This window comes from Lithobates pipiens, unplaced genomic scaffold (genome assembly GCF_037356315.1).
Source record: "Lithobates pipiens isolate NorthernLeopardFrog02 unplaced genomic scaffold, aLitPip1_a1.2 Scaffold_1, whole genome shotgun sequence".
NCBI lineage: Eukaryota > Metazoa > Chordata > Amphibia > Anura > Ranidae > Lithobates > Lithobates pipiens.
In genome coordinates, this window is record NW_027507685.1 from 4,858,300 (window position 1) to 4,879,881 (window position 21,582).

The 21,582-nt window shown below is 39.9% G+C and overlaps 1 protein-coding gene across 1 annotated transcript in view; it reads right to left on the reverse strand.

The window, feature by feature from the left end:
• The window catches only part of LOC143973940 (vascular endothelial growth factor receptor kdr-like), a 285,307-nt gene that overhangs the window by 23,303 nt on the left and 240,422 nt on the right, over nt 1–21,582 (reverse strand). The window contains exons 22-24 of the mRNA XM_077474881.1: nt 12,292–12,389; nt 7,275–7,397; nt 2,475–2,586 (exon numbers count right to left, since the gene is read on the reverse strand). Of these exons, the coding sequence (XP_077331007.1) occupies nt 2,475–2,586; nt 7,275–7,397; nt 12,292–12,389 (333 nt within the window). The remainder of the gene's footprint in view (nt 1–2,474; nt 2,587–7,274; nt 7,398–12,291; nt 12,390–21,582) is intronic.

Genomic DNA, 21,582 nt, shown 5'->3' on the forward strand with positions numbered 1-21,582 from the left:
AAGTCTAGAGAGGGCATGAAGAACATGTCAATGAGATAGGGACCAGGACAAATATTGAGTATGAATCTTCCCAGAGGGGACACAGTCAGCAAAGAAAACCTCAGAGAGGTTTCCGACCTATCCACACTATATTCAAAACTAGAAAAAATAAAATTTTGGCTAGAGATATTCTGAAACAAGTATGAACAAGAATATGAGTCCTGACTATTCTAATCTACATACTTCTTCCATTTCAGTGACTTGGAAAGTGCTGAACCTTTGGATGACCATACCCTGTTTCCCCTAAAATAAGACCTAGCCTGATTGTCGGTGTTGGCTGCAATATAAGCCCTACCACCCAAATAAGCCCTACCCTGTTTCCTCAAAAATAAGCCCTACCCTGAAAAGTAGACCTACAAGGACTTTAACTAGGACTTATTTGGGGGGTAGGGCTTTTATTGCAGCTATCACCGACAATCACACTAGGTCTTATTTTAGGGGAAACAGGGTAACAGCAAGGAACTAGTATTTTCAGAAGAATGTCAGCCGAAATTCAGGACTTTCTCTGACTTTGGCATTAATAAAAAGGCAATTGAAACAGACATAAAAAACAAACACCAAACACAAAATAAATTTGTGGAATAAAAAAATAAAAATAAGCTTAGGAAAAGTAAAAGGTACAATATTATATTGAAGGCTAGCCAATCTGCCTATCCAACATCTTTGATATATGTTCTGCACATTTTATGGATAAACTTGTGTGTTCATCAAACGTTTGTAGGCTCTACTTTTCAGGCATGGCCTTGTGAAATATCCAAAAAGAGTTAACTAACCTGTTTATATTTTCAAAAAGAATTCAGATACCAGAATTACACACCAAAGCAAACAGTGTCATTCAGCGACTGTGCCAGCTTATGATTTGGCAGGGCATGTAGAGGGACAAGCCAAACACTCAGTAATACACCAAAACCGCAGCAATGCTTGTGTTGTTCAAGACAAGGACCTCAATAATAAAATGCTGCCAACATTTTCCACTGCTAGGTAGCTGCCTTATTCTCAGACATGATGTTTTAGAACATGCCGCAGACCCAGCTGCAGATGTAAATTAAAAGAGCCATTCATTGTGTATTTGAAAAAGGAATACATTTTTCATTCTGCCCATTCATTTTTTTAAAGTTGCAGGAATACTGAATATTCCTCTATACTAGGTCATTTTCAATAATTCTCAATAAAGCATTGACAATAATAATACTCATGTACTAATGCGAATATCTAACTTTCATTTAAAAGTGTGTATCTGGCAACATTTTTGGATTTTTTTTTTAATATATATATATTTGGAAAAGGATTTGAGCTCCAGTCATTTTTTTATATAGCGCACAGTAAGATAAAATACCTTCACTTATTATTTATTTATTAAAGGTACTTATATAATGCTGTCAGTTTATATATATATACACACACACACACACACACACACACACACACATATACACATATATATATATATATATATATATATATATTGTACATTCATATAAGACCCTGCCCTCAAGGAACTTACAATCTAGGGTTCCTAGCTCCCATTCATACATACGGTATCTTAGGGCCAAATTAGACAGGAGAAAACTAACCTACCAGCGTGTCTTTGGAGTGTGGGAGGTAATCCACACAGGCACAGGGAGAGCATGCAAACTCTAGGTAGGGTGTGGTTGGGATTTGAACAAACTAACCTTCCTGTATTCTGGACAATAGTTGTATACATTTATAAATATATATCTTTTTTTTTTTTCGCCTTCCTCTGGATCAATTGTGGGCATAAAATTGGGTATTTGGATTGTACGATTATATTTTATTTTATTTATTTGTTTTTAAGGTTGAACTGGATGGACTTGTGTCTTTTTTCAACCTGACTAACTATGTAACTATCTGAAAATGTTTTAACCTTCACCTACTCTACTAAATAAATAAAGTAACCTCTATTTCAGTCTATGCTACTTTTAGGGAGTCGCTCTCATATTCTACATGTTACAACCCAGTAGGACAGAAAGGGAACATAAATCTAACGGAGTCCTGTACAGCAGGATAAACTTGACAGGGTTTCTATCCCTTCTACACTCTATCCAAAACTAAGAACAATTTGGAAAACACTTTAAACATAATGCAAACATTAGTGATGGTGTAACTTTTTACCAATAAATACAAATATATTTACTTTACTCAGGTATGGGAAACATGAATGGTAAGTTAGTTGTAAATGGTTACTGCAGCTTACATATATTGCTCTTTTTTATTTTATATAAGCCCAGCTGTGTTTTTTTTATTTTATTTTTGTATTTGTGTCACTGGGAATGTGCAAAGAAATCTGTCAATACAATATTGCATTTCAGCCTTTATGTTATCTGGTCACATGTCCAATAGCTTTTACCTCTCAGCTTTTTAATAAATCAAATGGCCAATTCAAAATTTAAAATAGGTTTACCTCTGTAACTTACCTAATGAAAAAATTTCCCAGAGCAGAACGCCAAAAGACCACACATCACTCTGCGTTGTGTAGATTTTATCAAAAATAGCTTCAGGTGCCATCCATTTAAGAGGTAACCTAGCCTGTGAAGAGGGTAAACATCCATCAACATTCCATTGACATAAATTGAGCGCTCATTCCTAACTATGCCCAATTTCCTCCTAAAGGAGTAGGTGTACGCAAAACAAAACAAAAAAAAATTAAAACACTGTCTGGAGATTGCTGAGGGTTATCATCATTGTCACAGGTGAATGTTTCACTCAGTGAAGTTCTTTTACGTAACTCACCATACTTGTCAGTCACTGACTTCACCCTCTTTATTGTTTTCCATAGCCCTTAACCTTTGTATGGCAGGTGTACAGGGTGACTGAACAACACTTCACACATGAATGTCTACCTGTTGAAAAGATCCCTAAACAGTGAAATTAGGGGTGGAGATCCCTACACTATAAAGACTAGTACACACCGCTAGGTTTTTTCATTCGACCCAGTGCGCTGAACAAAAAAACGCCCAGCTCTGGTTGGAGCCGCTGTACATACAATCAGATTCTGATCTGCCCTGCTGTTCTCTTTTGTTCTGACAGAAGGTGCCCCCCCCCCCCGCGCCAGAACACTCTGGTCAGCGTTTTCAGCCATTGACTAAGAGCGCTGATCAAGAGACGGTTGGAAGACCCTTTTCAAGCATGCCCCTTCGACAGAAACTGGTCCAACTGCCGGCTTCTGTCAGATCAGCTGCAGAACACACGGGCCAAATGTTGGCCGGTTTCTATTGAACAACTGGCCAAGCCACCCGACATTTGGCCCATGTGTATGGGGCTTTAGACATTGGTCACACAGTTGTATTCATTTATTCAGGATCCTGCTGGCAGCAAGATCCTTTGTAAAAAGTTGCGCATATGCTGTAGACATGTAATGTTTGTGCTAGCATTTAGATACATACATACAGCATAAATGGACCATTTCAGGGTGGACAAGTAAATACTAACAATGTGTAGCCAGTCACTGATTACACACTATTGATGTTTACATGCGAGCCCTGACAGGGTCATTTTTGCAGTGGGAGCACAGAATGACCTCATGCAATGGTGATTGATTGAAGGCCAAGGTCATTCCACCACTATATAAATGACTCAGTCAAGGCCATAGAACGTCATATAGGGTCTTATAAAAATCAATAGTTGGTAGAAGCAGTGCCACCACTGGCTATGTACTATAGCCATACTGGGAGAGATTTACTTAAACTGGAGCACTCAGATTCTAGTGCAGCTGTGCGTGTCAGTTAGGCTTTGACAATAAGGCCGGGTTCACACTAGTGAGACAAACGCTCCAACATTGGGAGCTCATGTCGCATGACATCTGAAAATCAATGTTTCCCTATGGGAGCCATCTAAACTGGTCTGACACAAGTCGGTCAGACTTTGAAAATGCTCCCTGTACTACATTGGTCCGACTTTGATCCTACTTCAGTCCATTGACTATCATTGAAGTCGGATCAAATTCAGATCGCCGTCTTGCATTTTCCGACTTTGGCACGTGACTTGTGCTCTGATGATCTTGAGGGGGAACTTAACGCCAAATTTTAAATAAAAATAAGCAATGGGTTCCCCCTCCAAGAGCATACCAGGCCCTTGGGTCTGATATGGCTTCTAAGGGGAAGCCCCTACGCCACATAAATAGCGCGGACCCCAAAATCCATACCAGACCCTTATGCGAGCATGCTGCCCGGCCGGTCTTCTGAACCATACCAGACCACATGCCTTCAACATGGGGGGTCGGTGCTTTGGGGCAGGGGTGCTTTGGGGCCCCATCATAAGAGGCTGGGTCACCGGATAACTTTACCCAGTGACCACGCTCCATGACTATATAAATCGTTGCACACCGCGCACACAGCATTACAGCAGGAGAGAGCGTCGTGTCAACATCAGAAGAACAGAAGAGGGAAGAAGATGACGATGACGGAAAAGACCGGGCCAACGCTAGTAAAAAAACTGAAAGAAGATAGCAGAGGAGCCCAGCAGAAGAGACCAGAGAGCGCGAAGAAGAACTGGAGACCGGGAAAAGAACCGGAGAGCACGGAGAAGTCGGAAGAGGCCCCCCAAATCGGAAGAAGACCCTCGGAGCTGCCTAATAAATTACTTTAGAAACCTGTCTAGTGTGTTTTTTTATTGACACTTTTTTCCCCAGGTGAATGGGTAAGGGTACGATGTACCCCATACTCTTTCACATAGGGTGGGGGGCCAGGATGTGGGGCCCCCTTGTTAAAGGGGGCTCCCAGATTCCGATGAGCCCCCCGCCAGCAGACCCCGACAACCAACGGCTAGGGTTGTCGAGAAGAGGCCCTTGTTCTCATCAACATGGGGACAAGGTGCTTTAGGGTGGGGGGGCTGCGTGCTGCAAAGCACTCCCCCCCATGTTGAGGGAATTTGACCTGGTACGGTTCAGGAGGGGGGGCACTCACTCGTCCCCACCCCTTTTCCTGACCGGCTGGGCTGCTTGCTCGGATAAGGGTCTCGTATGGATTTTGGGGGACCCCCATGCCATTTTTTCAGAGCAATGGGGTTCCCCCTAAATTCCATACCAGACCCAAGGGCCTGGTATGCCCCTGGAGGGGGAACCCATGCCAGTTTTTTCATACCAAACAGTTCCTGGTATTGGTGGGGATCCAAGTTGGATCCCTGTTCATTGAAGTCGGATGGATCTAGGACAAATGTAGGACCAATGTAGGACTGATGTCGCAGAGCAAAGTAGGATGAAAGTCATACTACGGTCGTGTAGTATAGTGTGAACCTGACCGAAAACCTGGAAACTGATTCGTTTCTGTTCAAAGCTGCACCAACTTTTGCACTTGCCAGTTTTAGTAAATCTCCTCCACAGTACTATAGCTATACATGCTGGCCCTGAGCAGTGGCAGCGACCAATAGGGTCCATGTATGGTGTTAATACATTTAGTTGACCTATCAGATTACATTTGTGGCCAGATTTTTTAATGTCTAATTATTCTTCACTACTGTTCCAATAAATTAAGAAAAATGCAGTCAAAACTTTTTTTTTTTACATTTTATATAGAGTAGGGGAGGGTTATAACCCCTGACTTTGTGTGCCCCATTTGGGGGATTTCACCTCCTTTCCTGTCCCATAGCCAAAACAGGAAGTGAGTGGAAATTGCTCCAGAGTGAGGGAATCTCTGGTTGTCACCAGGGTCACCAGAACTCGTGTCCTCACTGGAAGATTTCTCTTTATTCCCATTTTAGTGACAACAAAATTTTGTAATTTTCCTTCACTTTTTCTCTTGGTGATAATAGTAAACAGACAAATAAATAAGGCAAATCTCCCTAATGGAGGTGCAGACAGCAATACAAACCTGACAGGTGTTCTAGCCCCTTACCACTAATACTAAAAAGAAAGTTTTGTCTTTAGTTATACTTTAAAAAAAAACACATTAATTTTCTATGTCAGCCAGAGCTCCCATAATCCCGATTCTCTCCTGCAATTATACTATCAAATATAATCTCAAGTTAGAACTCTAAACCCTTGTACACACGGTCGGATATTCCAACGGAATGTGTCCCATCAGACCGTTTTGTCGGATATTCTGACTGTGTGTGGTCTCCATTGGACTGTTTCCGTCGGAAAATCCGAAGGACCAAGCTTTCCAACTTGTTGGTAAAATTTTCCGACAAAATGCTCCGATCGGACATACTCCGATCATGTGTAGAGAATTCCGATCGGACAAAGTGCCACGCATGCTCAGATCAAGTTCCTACATCAAAGCTATTGGCTATTAGCCTGAACGTAGTCCCGTCGTAATGAAATAACGTCATCACGTTCTGAGTGATCGGATTTTCCGACAACTTTGTCCGACCGTGTGTATGCAACAGTTTCGGACAAAATCCGTCGGACAAAATCCGACAGATTTGGTTGTCGGAATGTCCGACCGTGTGTACAAGGGCTAAGGGTGCATTCACAATTGGGAATGCACCCCCATTCCAATTAGAGGTGATAACCCCAGCAGGGTTTCCCCATGGTTAGCTGTGGGAGGCAGCTCCATTAAAAGCAATGAGAGGCTGCCGTCTCCTGCAGCTCATAGCGGCCACTCGCATCTAATCACTCATGCAGCTATCACATGTGAGTGATGGGCAATGGACGCAGACTGCTTGAGCTGTTACAACTTTACATAATGTGGTCACTGACCCGAATTTACTGGAGGAGTAGAGTATCTCAGTGAATAATGTAAAAAATCACTTTGTAAAGAATATCCCAACTATGTGCAATGATCATTTAAAAAAAAACTTAATTTTTTTTGCTCTGGTAAATCAATTTTCTCTTAGTTTAGTAATATTGTACTGACTTCAATCATATACAAAGATTCTGTTTTAGTTTTTTTTTTTGCACATAATTGGGTATTCTTTGCAAAGTAAAATTTTCACTTTATTTCATCTCATTCACTAAGATAAGTAAAATTTCACTTTGCAAAGTCAAAGTTCACTTTGAATATTGAACATTCTCTACTCCTTTAGTAAATCAGGGTCATTGTATATCTAAACTGGAAGGAAAGAAAAATGCAGATCTAGTCAGAAATTACATTATTGATTCAGCTGTTTAGTTCTGAACAACTTGGGCAGCAACTTAATCACAAGGAAATTTCATTCTACTTAGCTAACCAATATATATATATATATATATATAGATAATTAGATATATAGATAGATATATAGATTTAGATATAGATTATCTCCATAAGCTTCCTCCCCATATGCAGAGTAACACTCACATCTCCTTTGCGCACGTAGTCTGGATCTTTATATATGTCACGGGCCAGGCCAAAGTCACAGATTTTTACTACATTATTTTCAGACAGGAGGATGTTCCTTGCTGCCAAATCTCGATGAATACACTTTAAGACAAAGCAAAAAAGACATGGCTCAAAACTACAGGATATAATATGAACAATAGACATGCATTCCAAGCCTTCAAAGTATGGTGCTTCATTTATTTACATATTATCAAGGTATTTACTCAAACGGAAGGTAGAATTCCTACACATTGTCCTGAGTTAGGGATATGTGTAGTAGTATAGTTTCATAGTTTCATAGTTTCATAGTTAGTAAGGTTGAATAAAGACACCAGTCCATCCAGTTCAACCTGAGTGAGTGTCTACAATAGACCCCATCCCTGTACATTGCACACTCACATTGGTCCCTACCCTCAAGGCTCCCACAAAGTATAGTGTGCTACAACCTCTGTTTCCGTAATACCATTTACTACCACATTCCCTGCAGCTGTGCCGTCATTGGTATCCCTACATGTATGGTTGCTTGTGCCTGTTGCTTCAAATCCATGCCACAAATGTACAAGCTTTGTAATCTTTAGGGGGTCTGTACCAGCAGATGATGCGGTCTCTTAATTCTGACCACGAGTCTTCCCTTATAACCTAAATGGTCTCTTTTGAGCTCAAGAGCTGGAACACAGACAGTATGTCACTCCTGTTAGGTGTAGTTAAATGTGGATAGTGTAGGAAAACCTACTGTATGTATACGTAGTATACAGCGGATTACTGTTAAATTAATAGACATAAAGTGCACTGGACACTGATTAGTTTAGCATATCTAAACATATACTTCAGAGACTTTCATTCGTTTCTGTTTGAAGTGGCTTTATGTGGGTACATATGGAACACTTATTCCTTATACCTTATTAGTGGTTTTGGTACAAAATACTCTTATGAAATTTTTAGGACATTTGGCAGCTTGTTTAAGCGTGTAAGAGAGATTGGAATGAGCTGCAATTTTGAGTTCTCCTCTAGACCACGCTACGAATGTGAAAAATAGTCTTATGGACGGTATTGTAAACGATGTTAGTCTTGTATAACCCTTGTATAAGGTGCGAGGGAGGTTGGAATGAACATTTTCAGTCTCAAGTTTAGACCACACTATGGGAAAAAAACGTTTTATGGACTTTCCAATAATTGCTGCCTGTTACCGCTGCATAGGATCTTGTACCCAGCCACATATGCCCTAATTTCCCATTATGCTACTCAGAAGTTGTAATATGTATTTGGATAAGCAACAGATATAATATCCTGTTGAAGGGGACTTCTGCACCCATATATACATTTCCAACTAGGGATACAAGTGGAAATGCATTACGGTAGTTATCCTTGGCATTCTATATGAATTACACTGAGGGGCTTCTTAAGCCCCATACACACTATCAGTTTTTCTGCTGAGTTTTTCCTTCAGGTTTACCAAAACCATGTAGTAGAAAGGCCTGCCTGATTATATACAAATTGAAACTCCTAAGGTTTGACCTCCTATTATATGGTTTTGGTAAATCTGAAGGAAAAACTCAGCAGAAAAACTGATAGTGTGTACGGGGCTTCATATGTCTTTTCTGCTCATAGCCAACATCACATCATCTGGAAACTGGCTCAACATTATGCACAAGTTTAAGAATGAATGAGAATTTGGAACATTTGTGCAATATGGATAGGGTGGTATGGGGTTCATTATAATTGTCTGTGTGATATATGTATAATAAAGTTGTATTTTATGATGCATTGGTCTAGATTTTGCTAGATTTTTAGGATTATTTTTAGAGACCCAGTTCTGTGATGGTTTGGTCTTGAGCCTATAACTAGATTTTTCCATGTTTTGATTTCTCATATCTATACTGAAAACATACAGTGCGTTGTGCGCAATGGTTCAGGGTAGCCAATGTGCAATGTAAAGTGGTTAAGTACTCAATATGTACTGTGAGCAAAGTGGTTGATTGTATTGCATTCATTGATGTACAGAACACTGTACTGCAACTCAGTTTGTATAGAGAGTCAAATGCTGGATATGCTGTGATTTCCTAAAAAAAAATATGCATACAATACGAAGCAGTATATGTTAGAAATAGGGTGTATAAAATGTAATTATATTCATTTATATTCTTATTGTATGTATATACCAGTGATGGTCAAACTTGGCACCCCAGATGTTTTGGAACTACATTTCCCATGCTGCTCATGCACTCTGCAGTGTAGTTGAGCATCATGGGAAATGTAGTTCCTAAACTTCTGGGGTGCCAAGGTTCGCCATCACTGGTATATACCAACATAGCATAGTATCCAGTGGCTTGTTGTAATATATTTATAGTTGTACAATGAACGATGTATAATGGTTCATTAATGAGTTAGTGTTTAGTGCATTGCATAGCTGTGGCACAACAGTCAGGGCAGTGGCATATTATCAGATTGTGGTGTTTTATCTGAGGTGCCAGGTCATGGTCAAAAAGTGGGAGGTTATCGAAAATGATATGTGGCTGATTTACTAAAGGAGTTGAGAATCTGTACACCACTATCCAATCAAAAAATGTAGTAAACAAAGTAAATATGAATTTACTTTTCACACAGTGGGATAATTGAAGGGAATATTCACACAATTTATTGAAAATTCAAAACTCCTTTAGTAAATTCAAATTAAAGTCTTGTTGTCTCAGAGCTACTGTGCTGACAGATAAGCTATATTACAAAATGTGGCATTTGCAGAAAGCCAAGATGAAAGAGGTACAGTGTGTTGGCACAGACTCCACTATGCATATCTCTTATCCAAAAGCAAATATATTGAATATTGTGGGAAAAGTGGGCAAAGTGCTGTTTGTACTAACATCAAGTTCTCCTGGCAATGAGCAGAATCCTTAGTAAGGGTGGGAATTTAGTGTGTTTTTCTGCCCTCTGATTGAATGCTGTGAGAAGCTTTTTTTTTTTTTTTTTGGTATAAGTGGCACCACAGTTACCCACAATACAGATTTATACAGGCAGAAAAAGAAAAGCTCAAGTGAGGTGGCTTTGTTTCTGCATCTTTAAACATCTGGGGACTGCAAAGAAAGAAAATGCAAACCTAATCTTGTCAGGATTACTGGATCCAGAGCTATAGGGTTCAGTTTAAGGTATTTGGGATATAGTGAGGCTTACAGGGGAAAAAAAACAATGATGTCAGAGTTTCCAGGCCCAGAACACACAGTGAAGGCAAAGACGGCACTGTTCTTTAAAGTGGAAGTAAAGCCATCGATTTAAACAGTTAAAAAAAAAAAGGCATGCCGTGAATGCTAACTGCACATTGGCTGTGCTCTCAGCCAAACTATCAAGCCATCCAATGGCTGGTGTCATAACGAATCACATGTGCAGCACCATAGCAGTTGAAGATTAAACAGAGGCAAAGATGGCAGCTTCCTAGGCTGAAAACGATAGGGGAGTTTACTTCCACTTTAATGGGCCAGGTCTTAACATCACATTCCAATGCAAGTTAGGTACCTTCTTAATAGTAATAATAAGTATAACTACTTTACCATGTGCTTGCCACATTGGTTCACGTGCAATTATCATTCTGTTTTTTTTTTTTTTTACAGAATTATTATTTACATAAGTACATCTTTATAGGGTCAGTCTACCCAAAAGTGATATTTCAGTTCCGAACAAAATGCAATGGGCTGAGTCACAAGTCATCTTACTATATCTCTGTCTCTAGGTGTCTAGTGGGGAGATCTCTCTGCCAAGTTCCTTGATACTGCTCACTTTGGAGGTGTTAGGTGTATGTGTCTTCCATTAGGTGTTTGTATAAAGTAAAAATGTGATAGGAAGGATGAGTCCCCCACATAATGGCAACAGCAGGTATACAGGCCTGTAACTTCAAGTGCACAGATGTCACCCCTGGAGTCTCTATGAAACACTGTAACCATTTAATAGGTGTGCAGGGGCTTTTGCATTAGGCTAAAACACAAAAGCATGTGTGTGTGTGTGTGTGTGTGTGTGTGTGTGTGTGTGTGTGTGTGTGTGTATATATATATATATATATATATATACACACACACACACACACACCCAAACACACTTTTAGAAATAAATGTAAACAAACATTTTAAAAAGTATTAAAACATGAAAACATGGACAGCGTTAGTAGAGAAGGCGAATCGGCGCCGCACGGGGTGATTAGGGTGTGCCCAGGTACACCGGGTACAACCTGTGCACACGCCTATGAACCATTTAAATCTCCAGTGTCTGATTTGGTCTCCTTTTTTCTTCATTATTCTTATATATAGTTTTATCATGAACAACAATGACCTTTGATTTAGAAGGTCCCTCGCAGCAGATGACAGTTGACACCCCTTGCATTACGTAGTTTGCTCATAGTAGTCAAGCTATGGGCAATAGCCATCGAGCTGACTCATTATTCTTGTCTACTATTGGTTGTCACTCTGATGTAATTTTAATGTTGTTCCTTGTGAAATTGACAATAAACACATTTTCAACTAAATCTCTAGTGTATGCTAGAGAACATGCCAGCAATGTTATTTTTAGGTGAACTGCCCAGCTATGCATTTTGTCATTTTAGATCTTAGAGCATTTGTTTCCAAAAGCGATGTATTTTTAGGTCCAAAAACTTTGTAAATAAAGACACTAATACACATTTAATTAAACTGCCCTATCTATGTTTATTTAGTCATTTAATGCAATGTAATTCATTTTTTTTAACTCCTGAAAAATTTAGAATTTTTAAAATGTTAAAAAAAACAAGGACTATCTGGACTTAATGCAGGCAATATGAAAAAGGATGAAGACAACATGTGGTTGGAAAATGAAAAGGAAATGCTCCGTTTGTGGTTAAGTTTCCCATTTACTAAATGATATGTCCCAGAATAAAAACAAATTAGGGATTGCCTCCGTGGTGAGCTGAAACACATTTGGTTGCAAAGTGGCCCGAAAATAAATGTTGTGTGGTGGGTTTGTACAACCCTGGAATTCTTACTTTTCTTGATGCCAGGAACTCCATGCCCTTTGCCACCTGAAAACTGTAACAAATCAGATCTTCCATTGTTAGCTGCTTCTTGCTCATATCTTCGGGGTCTGAAAAATAACACATTTTACTGAAGTTACCAAAACTCTCAATGCACATTGCAGATAAGCTATCTTTTCTAACACCTTTTTTTAATGGCAATTTCCCAGCCAACTGATTGATCTTTCTTTGATACCTCTTTAAATATTTCCTGCAATTAGTATAGGCTTTGTAAGTGGGATAAAATGTTTTGTGGGAATGGCTTGGTTGCCGTGTGGGGGGAAGCATGATCCTTTGTGATAAAGCATAGTGCTATTACTTTTAGGAACATGAAAAGGCCAGACTGGACTCCTAAACTTTGCAGAACGGGGTACAAGAGTTGTTCAGGAAGCCATTTGCATGACATCTGAGTTACAGAGTTAAGAGCTTTGTTCATCACTCGAAAATACAGTTTTATTTCTGTTGTTATCTATACAGCTCTGCAACCTGACAACACATGCAACCAAAAAGTGACACATCATGGGGAAATTAAAGTGCAGTGAACAGGTTATATTTGTTCATAATCATTTCCAGTGAAATAAGTGAAAAAGCAATGATCTTCAGTAAATGATATCATAAGCCCTTGTACACACGGTCGGACATTCCGACGGAAAATGTCCGATCGGACCGTGTTGTCGGATAATCCGACCGTGTGCGGGCTCCATCGGACTGTTTACGTCGGAATATCCGACCGACAAAGTTTTAGAGCTGGGCTATAAAATTTTCCGACAACATGATCCGATCGGACTTTGTCTGATCGTTTGTAGAGAATTCCGATTGGACAAAGTGCCACGCATGCTGAGATCAAATTCCTAGATCAAAGCTATTGGCTACTAGCCGCAACGTAGTCCCATCGTAAGGAAATAACGTCATCACGTTCTGAACGATCGGATTTTCCGACAACTTTGTCTGACTATGTGTATGCAACGCAAGTTTTGGACAATATCCGATGGATTTTGTTGTCGGAATGTCCGACTGTGTGTACAAGGGCTAAGAAGCATGTAACAAACTGGCAGATTAGAGCATCAGCTAGTTTCTGTGCTTACAACATGACAGCAAAAGAAGAATGCTGTGCAGTGTATGTTTAAGGGGGCTGACATGCTGAAAAAATTAGGCCGAGATAGATTTTTCTACTGTCCAGACAGAACCTTTACAGTCTTTTCTACATAAGAGACTTTGGTCTTTGTTGACTGTTAATTAATCCTAGTGTGGTCTTTGGCACAGCGTGTAATCTATTCGTGACTCTGTCGGCCAAGCTAAAATTTAGTAAGGTAGACTATTCTTTGAGGTTTTCACACTATACAAATGGACTTTAGGTTCAGAAAGTCACAGCCCGCTTAGAAACATACACTGAAAGATCTCATTAGATGTAGTAAAAATCTTTGTAAAAATCCTGGAAAGTATCGTGAAATTATTTGTAGCAGATTAAACAGAGCAGGTCACAAATACAAGATATACTTAGCGCTTGTACACACGGTCAGACATTCCGACAACAAAAGATTTTGTCCAAAACTTGTGTTGCATACACACGGTCGGACAAAGTTGTCGTAAAAACCGATCGTACGTAACGTGATTTCATTACGACGGGACTACGTTCAGGCTAGTAGCCAATAGCTTTGGTCTAGGAATTTGATCTGAGCATGCGTGGCACTTTGTCCGATCGAAATTCTCCACACACAATCGGACAAAGTCCGATCGGATCATGTTGTCGGAAAGTTTTATAGCCCAGCTCTAAAACTTTGTCCGTCGGATATTCCGACGGAAACAGTCCGATGGAGCCCACACACGGTCGGATTATCCGACAACACGGTCCGATCGGACATTTTCCGTCGGAATGTCCGACCGTGTGTACAAGGGCTTAGACTAGCTGTGTGGACTTTTCCTTTGATTACATTTTAACAAAATCAAGTTTAGGTATTTAAAAAAGAAATATAAATGTTTCAATGCTGAAGTCAAAACATGAGAATGTGGTCATTTTTTTATATATATAATTTGTAGGGTGGGACTTTAGACATGTCTCTGAGAACCAGTTACACCCCAGATAGCAAGAATAACTTGTTACAAATGTCTTGTCACAAACGTGGCGGTGTTGACTAGTAAATCTTGTTAACTTGCTCCACATTTTCACTGGCAAGTTGTACACTTGCAGAGCACTTGAAGCACAAGTTCTAGTTGACACTTTTGCAAATTTGTCTCTAGCAAGAGCAAAGTTGCAGTGGTGAGTCTACAGCTCTGCAAGTCTTCAGCATGAAAATTCAGGGACCCCTGTTATGAGATGACCATTGCACAACATAACTGAACAAGAACTTGCCAGAGACATGCAGAATGTTTGCAAAGAAAGTTGATCTAGAGTCATACAATGCACACTTGCTGCAATTGTTCAACAAACTTGTGAATCCTGGCAAGTCTAGCAATAGTTTAACAAGTCATTTTCAAATTGCTTGCTATCTGGGACAGTGTTATATTTAAAAGCACAAATTTTATTATAGATATTAACAATAAAAATATCAACAATGTAATTGACTAAAATGTTTTTTGTGAGATAACACAATTTATACACAGAACAAATAACTTTATGGGTTATACTCTTTTGGGATAAACCCATTGATCTCCCAAAACCTTGAATTAACTGTAGTTCAGTCTGAGCATTTTTGCAAGATTGCCCACTTCATCAGGACAGCATGTATTACATAGAGTTAGCAAATAAATAAAGCAAACTCTGCCTGAAAAGATGTATAGAATATAAGTAGCCAAACAACGGGTATCTAAAAAATAGATGAGCATAGGGTAGTCTGCTGTTTGTGTGGAAACACCTTTGCAGGCCAAGGTGCGATTTTGTCCATTTTGAAAGGTTCCAGTTTGGAAACATAGGTGCATAGTCTGCCCAGAACTTTTTTCCATCCACCATACACCTCCCTGTCCTTACAAATGGCAGTGTTTGTTTATTTAATATATATTTTTTAAACCACCCTATGCGCATCTATTTTTTGGGGCCCTGGTGATCTGGGTATGTCCCACAGGCCTGGAAGGACACCCTATGTTTGCCTACTTATATTTTATACATTTTTTTCAGGCAGAGATTGCTTTATTTAATTACAAGCTCTATGTAATACATGTGGTCCTGATGAAGTGGGCAATCCAGTGAAATGCATAAATTTAGCTATAATTAATTAGGAATCTGGGACATATATATGGTGTTATCTCAGAAAAAAACTTTTTAGCAGATTACATTGTTGATGTTTTTTATTGTTAATATCTATAATAAAATGTGCTCTTTTTTAATATAACACTGTGTAATTGTGGTTATTAGAGGCATATCTAAAGTCCCACCCTACAAATTATATATGCTGTTTATCTTGCCTTTGAGAAACAGGAAACTATGTATGGCACCCCACCCTACACTATTTGGTGGCTACCTGGTAAATGTTTTTCTGGTTCACAAATTGTTTATTGAAGTTTTAGAAGAGTACATCATATAAGATAAATACAGAAAGGAAATACATGGTACAACCAAGGCTGGGCAGCCCTAACACAAAGAGTGCCAGCTAGACCCCACGAGACTTGTCTAGCCGCCATTCTTATTCCCAGCTCCAGTCATAAACAGTAACCAATGAGGAAGGCCCTGCACCTGGAAGAAAGCAGGGTTCATGGTCTAGCAATAGGGGCCAGCAATAAAAGGCACAGAAATGAAAAAAGATCCAAAGTTAAATGATAGCATGCCTGCATGTTATCACATATCTACCAAATCAGAATGAGGGGGCAGAACAGGGAATGAAAAATAAGGGGGTGGAAAGAAAGGAGGAAAGGGGGGTACCAGGGAAGAAGAGACCTGGAAGGGGAAGGCAGAAGGAAAAGGGGTGGGGAAAGAAGAGGAGCCTCGGAATGCCACAATAAGCCTAGTTCCCCTATCTCGTGCCCCAGTATAGGGGTAAAAATCAAAGGTGCAATGCCCTGTGTTTAGGCTGGGGGTAATCTATCTGTGGTCATTTTTTAATTATGGTTATTATCATGTGTAAGATATTTCTTCCACATCTATGGAAAAAAAAATATTTAGAAAGGGTATTGATATCATAGGCCTTCTATACTAATAATCATAAATGAACCCATATGTAACCCCTATACAAGGCTGTCAGTCACCTGAGAAACCAATATATATTCTTTAGAATAATGTACAGATGCAATGTAATCCACACTGATACTTGTATACAGTTCTTATACAACCACTTCTCTTATCCTTCACATGATATGAGCATTTGGAACCTTCTTTAAATCCACATTCACAGCTATCAAGTCTCGATATCTGTCACATTTAGCAATCACATTGTATCAGACCACCCAAAACTGAGAAAGTAAAGTGACAAACAGCCTAATACAATATGGGCATCTTTGAAGCAGTTGTAAAAAACTTGCTATATGTACATGGTTTTACTATGTACAGTATATAATTTAAAACAGACAAACAGAAGCCTTACTTATTGCAAAATTTAGTTTAGACAGCTCTAGAACCTTTCCAACCGCATAGTTATGTAGCATATATAATTTAGCATCCAATTTGGACTAATAAAACCCCTGGCATATAAGGTATTCCAACCCTTATTTGTGAGCAAAACTTTGCCAAACCAAACTGAACAATAACGTTAATTTATGGGTCCCATGGCTATCCCATTTGAGTCTTTAGAAGTTATTGCAGATTGTTTTGAAGTTTTGGTAAATGTGTGTTTTTGTAGATGAAAAAAGGCTGTTTTAGAATGACCACAAAGTTTTACATGCAAATGCACTTAGTCATAACAGTCTTTTGCACAAGGAACTGCCAGCACAGTCCTGAATAATTAAAGATATACAGTATCTCACAAAGTGAGTACACCCCTCACATTTTTGTAAATATTTTGTTATATCTTTTCATGTGACAACACTGAAGAAATTACACTTTGCTACAATGTAAAGTAGTGAGTGTACAAGTTGTACAACAGTGTAAATTTGCTGTCCCCTCAAAATAACTCAACACACAGCCATTAATGTCTAAATCGCTGGCAACAAAAGTGAGTACACCCCTAAGTGAAAATGTCAAAATTGGGCCCAAAGTGTCAATATTTTGTGTGGCCACCATTATTTTCCAGCACAGCCTTAACCCTCTTTGGCATGGAGTTCACCAGAGCTTCACTAGAGTCCTCTTCCACTCCTCCATAATGACATCACAAAACTGGTGGATGTTAGAGATTTTGGGCTTCTCCACCTTCCGTTTGAGGATTCCCCGCAGATGCTCAATAGGGTTTAGGTCTGGAGACATGCTTGGCCAGTCCATCACCTTTACCCTCAGCTTCTTTAGCAGGGCAGTGGGGGTGTGTTTGGGGTTGTTATCGTGTTGGAATACTGCCCTGCAGCCCAGTCTCCAAAGGGAAGGGATCATGCTTTGCTTCAGTATGTTACAGTACATGTTGGCATTCATGGTTCCCTTAATGAACTGTAGCTCCCCAGTGCTGGCAGCACCCATACAGCCCCAGACCATGACACTCCAACCACCATGCTCGACTGTAGGCAAGACACACTTGTCTTTGTACTCCTCACCTGGTTGCTGCCACACTCGCTTGATGCCATCTAAACCAAATACGTTTATCTTGGTCTCATTAGACCACAGGACACGGTTCCAGTAATCTATGTCCTTAGTCTGGTTGCCTTCAGCAAACTGTTTTCAGGCATTCTTGTGCATCACCTTTAGAAACGGCTTCCTTCTGGGACAACAGCCATGCAGACCATTTAGATGCAGTGTGTGGCATATGGTCTGAGCACTGACAGGCTGACCCCCCCCCCCCCACCCCATCAACCTCTGCACCAATGCTGGCAGCACTCATACGTCTATTTCCCAAAGACAACTTCTGGATGTGAGGCTGAGTGCGTGCATTCCACTTCTTTGGTCGACCATGGCGAGGCCTGTTCTAAATGGAACCTGTCCTGTTAAACCTCTGTATGGTCTTGGCCACCATGCTGCAGCTCAGTACAGGGTCTTGGCAATCTTCTTATAGCCTAGGCCATCTTTATATAGAGCAACAATTCTTTTTTTCAGATCCGCAGAGAGTTCTGCCATGTGGTGCCTCGAACTTTCAGTGACCAGTACGAGAGAGTGAGAGCGATAAAAACAGATTTAACACACCTGCTCCCCATTCACACCTGAGACCTTGTAACACTAATGAGTCACATGACACAGAGGAGGGAAAATGGCTAATTGGGCCCAATTTGTATATTTTCACTTAGGGGGTACTCACTTTTGTTGCCAGCGGTTTAGACATTAATGGCTGTGCGTTGAATTATTTTCAGCGGACAGCAAATTTACACTGTTATACAAGCTGTACACTCACTACTTTACATTGTAGCAAAGTGTCATTTCTTCAGTGTTGTCACATCAAAAGATATAATAAAATATTTACAAAAATGTGAGGGGTGTACTCACTTTTGTGAGATACTGTATATCAAGCATTGATATAACTAGATAATAAAGAGCAAATTTTAAGTAAATAAATATTATTATTCATGGGAGTTGTACATCAAACTGCTTCCTTTATTCAGGTCAGGGGTGTGAAACTGGCAAATGTCAAAAGAACAGCCTCCTTTGTTCTGCTTAGCCTACACCAGCCCTATTTTAACACAATGAGACAATGCAGAAGTTGAAAAAGAAGTTTGGATAGTCTGGTCCCCAGCCAGACATACCAAAAAAGGGGGGAGCTATAGGACTATTATGGTGCACATAAAGAATACAGAATTCAATTGACAAAAAAACGTATAAAAAAACTTTCACAATTTATTGAAACATGAAATCAATTCACAATCAAGGACCAATGTGGGATGTGAAGTATTTCGACTAGTTTCGCTTTTCAGCTTCTTCAGGAAATACATCTAGGAAAAATATATCACAATTACATGATGTTGATAGAAAAATAGGGAAACCAAAAGGGGAAAGCTGGATGGAACATTTCCATCTCCCCTCTGCTTTTCCTCCCTTCCAAACCCCCCCCCCCATTCACCATTAACTCTTTTTCCCTCTCTCACCTTCTTTCTCTTTCTTGTTTTTCCTCCCTTCTGGCCCCCAATTGTGGGTTTATCGTGATACATCACAATCGATTATTATATTTTTTCCTCACTTGGTTGTCCGGTCCGGATTCAACACCTCACACTCACCTTTTTCCCCTGACCACACGAGGCAAGCTTTTATACTATTTAACTTCCTACATTTCTATACAGATATCGGCCGAATTGTTTGTTGGGGTATAAAGTGCCCCCCCAGTCGCCGGGGGAGGCTTCTCCCGGTGGGTTAGAACACCCTGTGGCCTAGGTGTTGGGGGTAAGACTCTAAATGTAATTAATGGTTTTGTAATTTTGTTTTTTTCTTCTTTCCCCTTTTGTTTTCCCAATTTTTCTATCAACATTATGTCTTTTACATACATTTAATTGTGATATATATATTTCCTAGATGTATTTCCTGAAGAAGCTGAAAAGCGAAACTAGTCTAAATACTTCACATCCCACATTGGTCCTTGATTGTGAATTGATTTTATGTTTCAATAAATTGTGAACGTTTTTTATACGTTTTTTGTCAATTGAATTCTGTATTCTTTATGTGCACCGTAATAGTCCTATAGCCCCCCCCCTTTTTCTGGTATGTCTGGCTGGGGACCAGACTATCCAAACTTCTTTTTCGTGTAATTTCTGGATGATGGTGTATGACCTATATTGGTTGAATTTGTAGTTATGTTGCTGTGAGGCCATTTATTTCTTAGATACAATGCAGAAGTTGTCTGTATTAGTGCACTCAACAATATAATTAATCAGCCCTGTTGTATCAACTTATAAATAATGTTACTCTGATTAGTTTGAAAATTTAGAAGATTGTGGAGATTAGTTTGAAAGGATGTGTACATACAGTATTTATGGGGTGGTTTCCTAGTCCAATTCTGTCCCACTATGTGGTATGTGAGTTGGACTTATCACATTCTAATGCAGTGTGACTAAATGTTCACTTTCAATGTTTCCCAACTCTGATTGAACAGGGAGGTGCTGGAAAAAAAATTCGAAAAGCTAAGAGAGTGAATAATTGTATACCCTCCCTGCTCAAAATCGGCATGAAGCAGAAGTGCTGGTTAGCTAGCTCTATTGTAGAAAAAAAGCGAAGTTCAACTATTAATCATAAATAGGATGACGAATATAACATGGACGGCACAGTGGTGTAGTGTGTAGCACTTTCGGCTAGCAGTAAGAAGGGTCGCTCGTTCGAATCCCAACTACGACACTACCTGCTAGACATGGGCGCCGTCAATAAATTCGTTCCGTTCTGTTCTGTTTCGATTCGTAATAAAATTAATTCGTACTTCGTATTTCGTGTCTGAAATTCCGTTCTGTTTCGTACGAAATACGAATCGTCGTTCGTTCGTTCTTTACGATGAGTTTAAAGGCAAAAACATTGCTCATTATGCTTATTATGACTTGCAGAAGACTTCTGTGATAGAAGTCAATGTAAGTTGCCTGAAGACATCGTCGGATGTCAAGGTTTTTCAGTGCGCAAACCTGTGGTGAAACACAAAACACTCGGGCCTCCCGGCCACGAGCGTGGGGAAGGGTAAAACAAAGAAGAACTCCGATCGTGAACGTACCGTTAAGCAGTCGACAATTTTATTAATAAAAAATATAAATACACAGCAGACCAAAAGTATGACCGAATAGGTCCGATACAAACAAATAAAAAGTATGCATAAAAAAACGGTTAAAATTAAGAACAAATATACACCCGTGCTAGGGAATATTCTAAGCGTGATGGTATCAGCACAAACAGCCCGACATGTTTCGTAAAAACTTACATCCTCCTGGGGCACCTCATACATGTGTTATGTCACGGTGCTGGTGTCAGATCACTCTATCTGACAAGTCACGGTAGTGTGAACGGGCACTGAGTCGTCGTCCGAAATCCGGAATTCGTAAACAAAAGTTCAGTCGGAGCGACTTGAGTCGCTCCCATTACAACGGTTCCATAGTACAGAACGGAGCGCGACTTGTCAGGTGACTAAGTCGCCTGACAAGTCGCGGTAGTGTGAACGGGCACTGAGTCGTCGTCCGAAATCCGGAATTCGTAAACAAAAGTTCGTATTCCGTACAGAATTCGGACGCACGGCAATTCGTATTTCGGATCCTCCCGGACGTACAAATTTTTGGAAATTCGTACGAATTTGAGATTCGTACGAA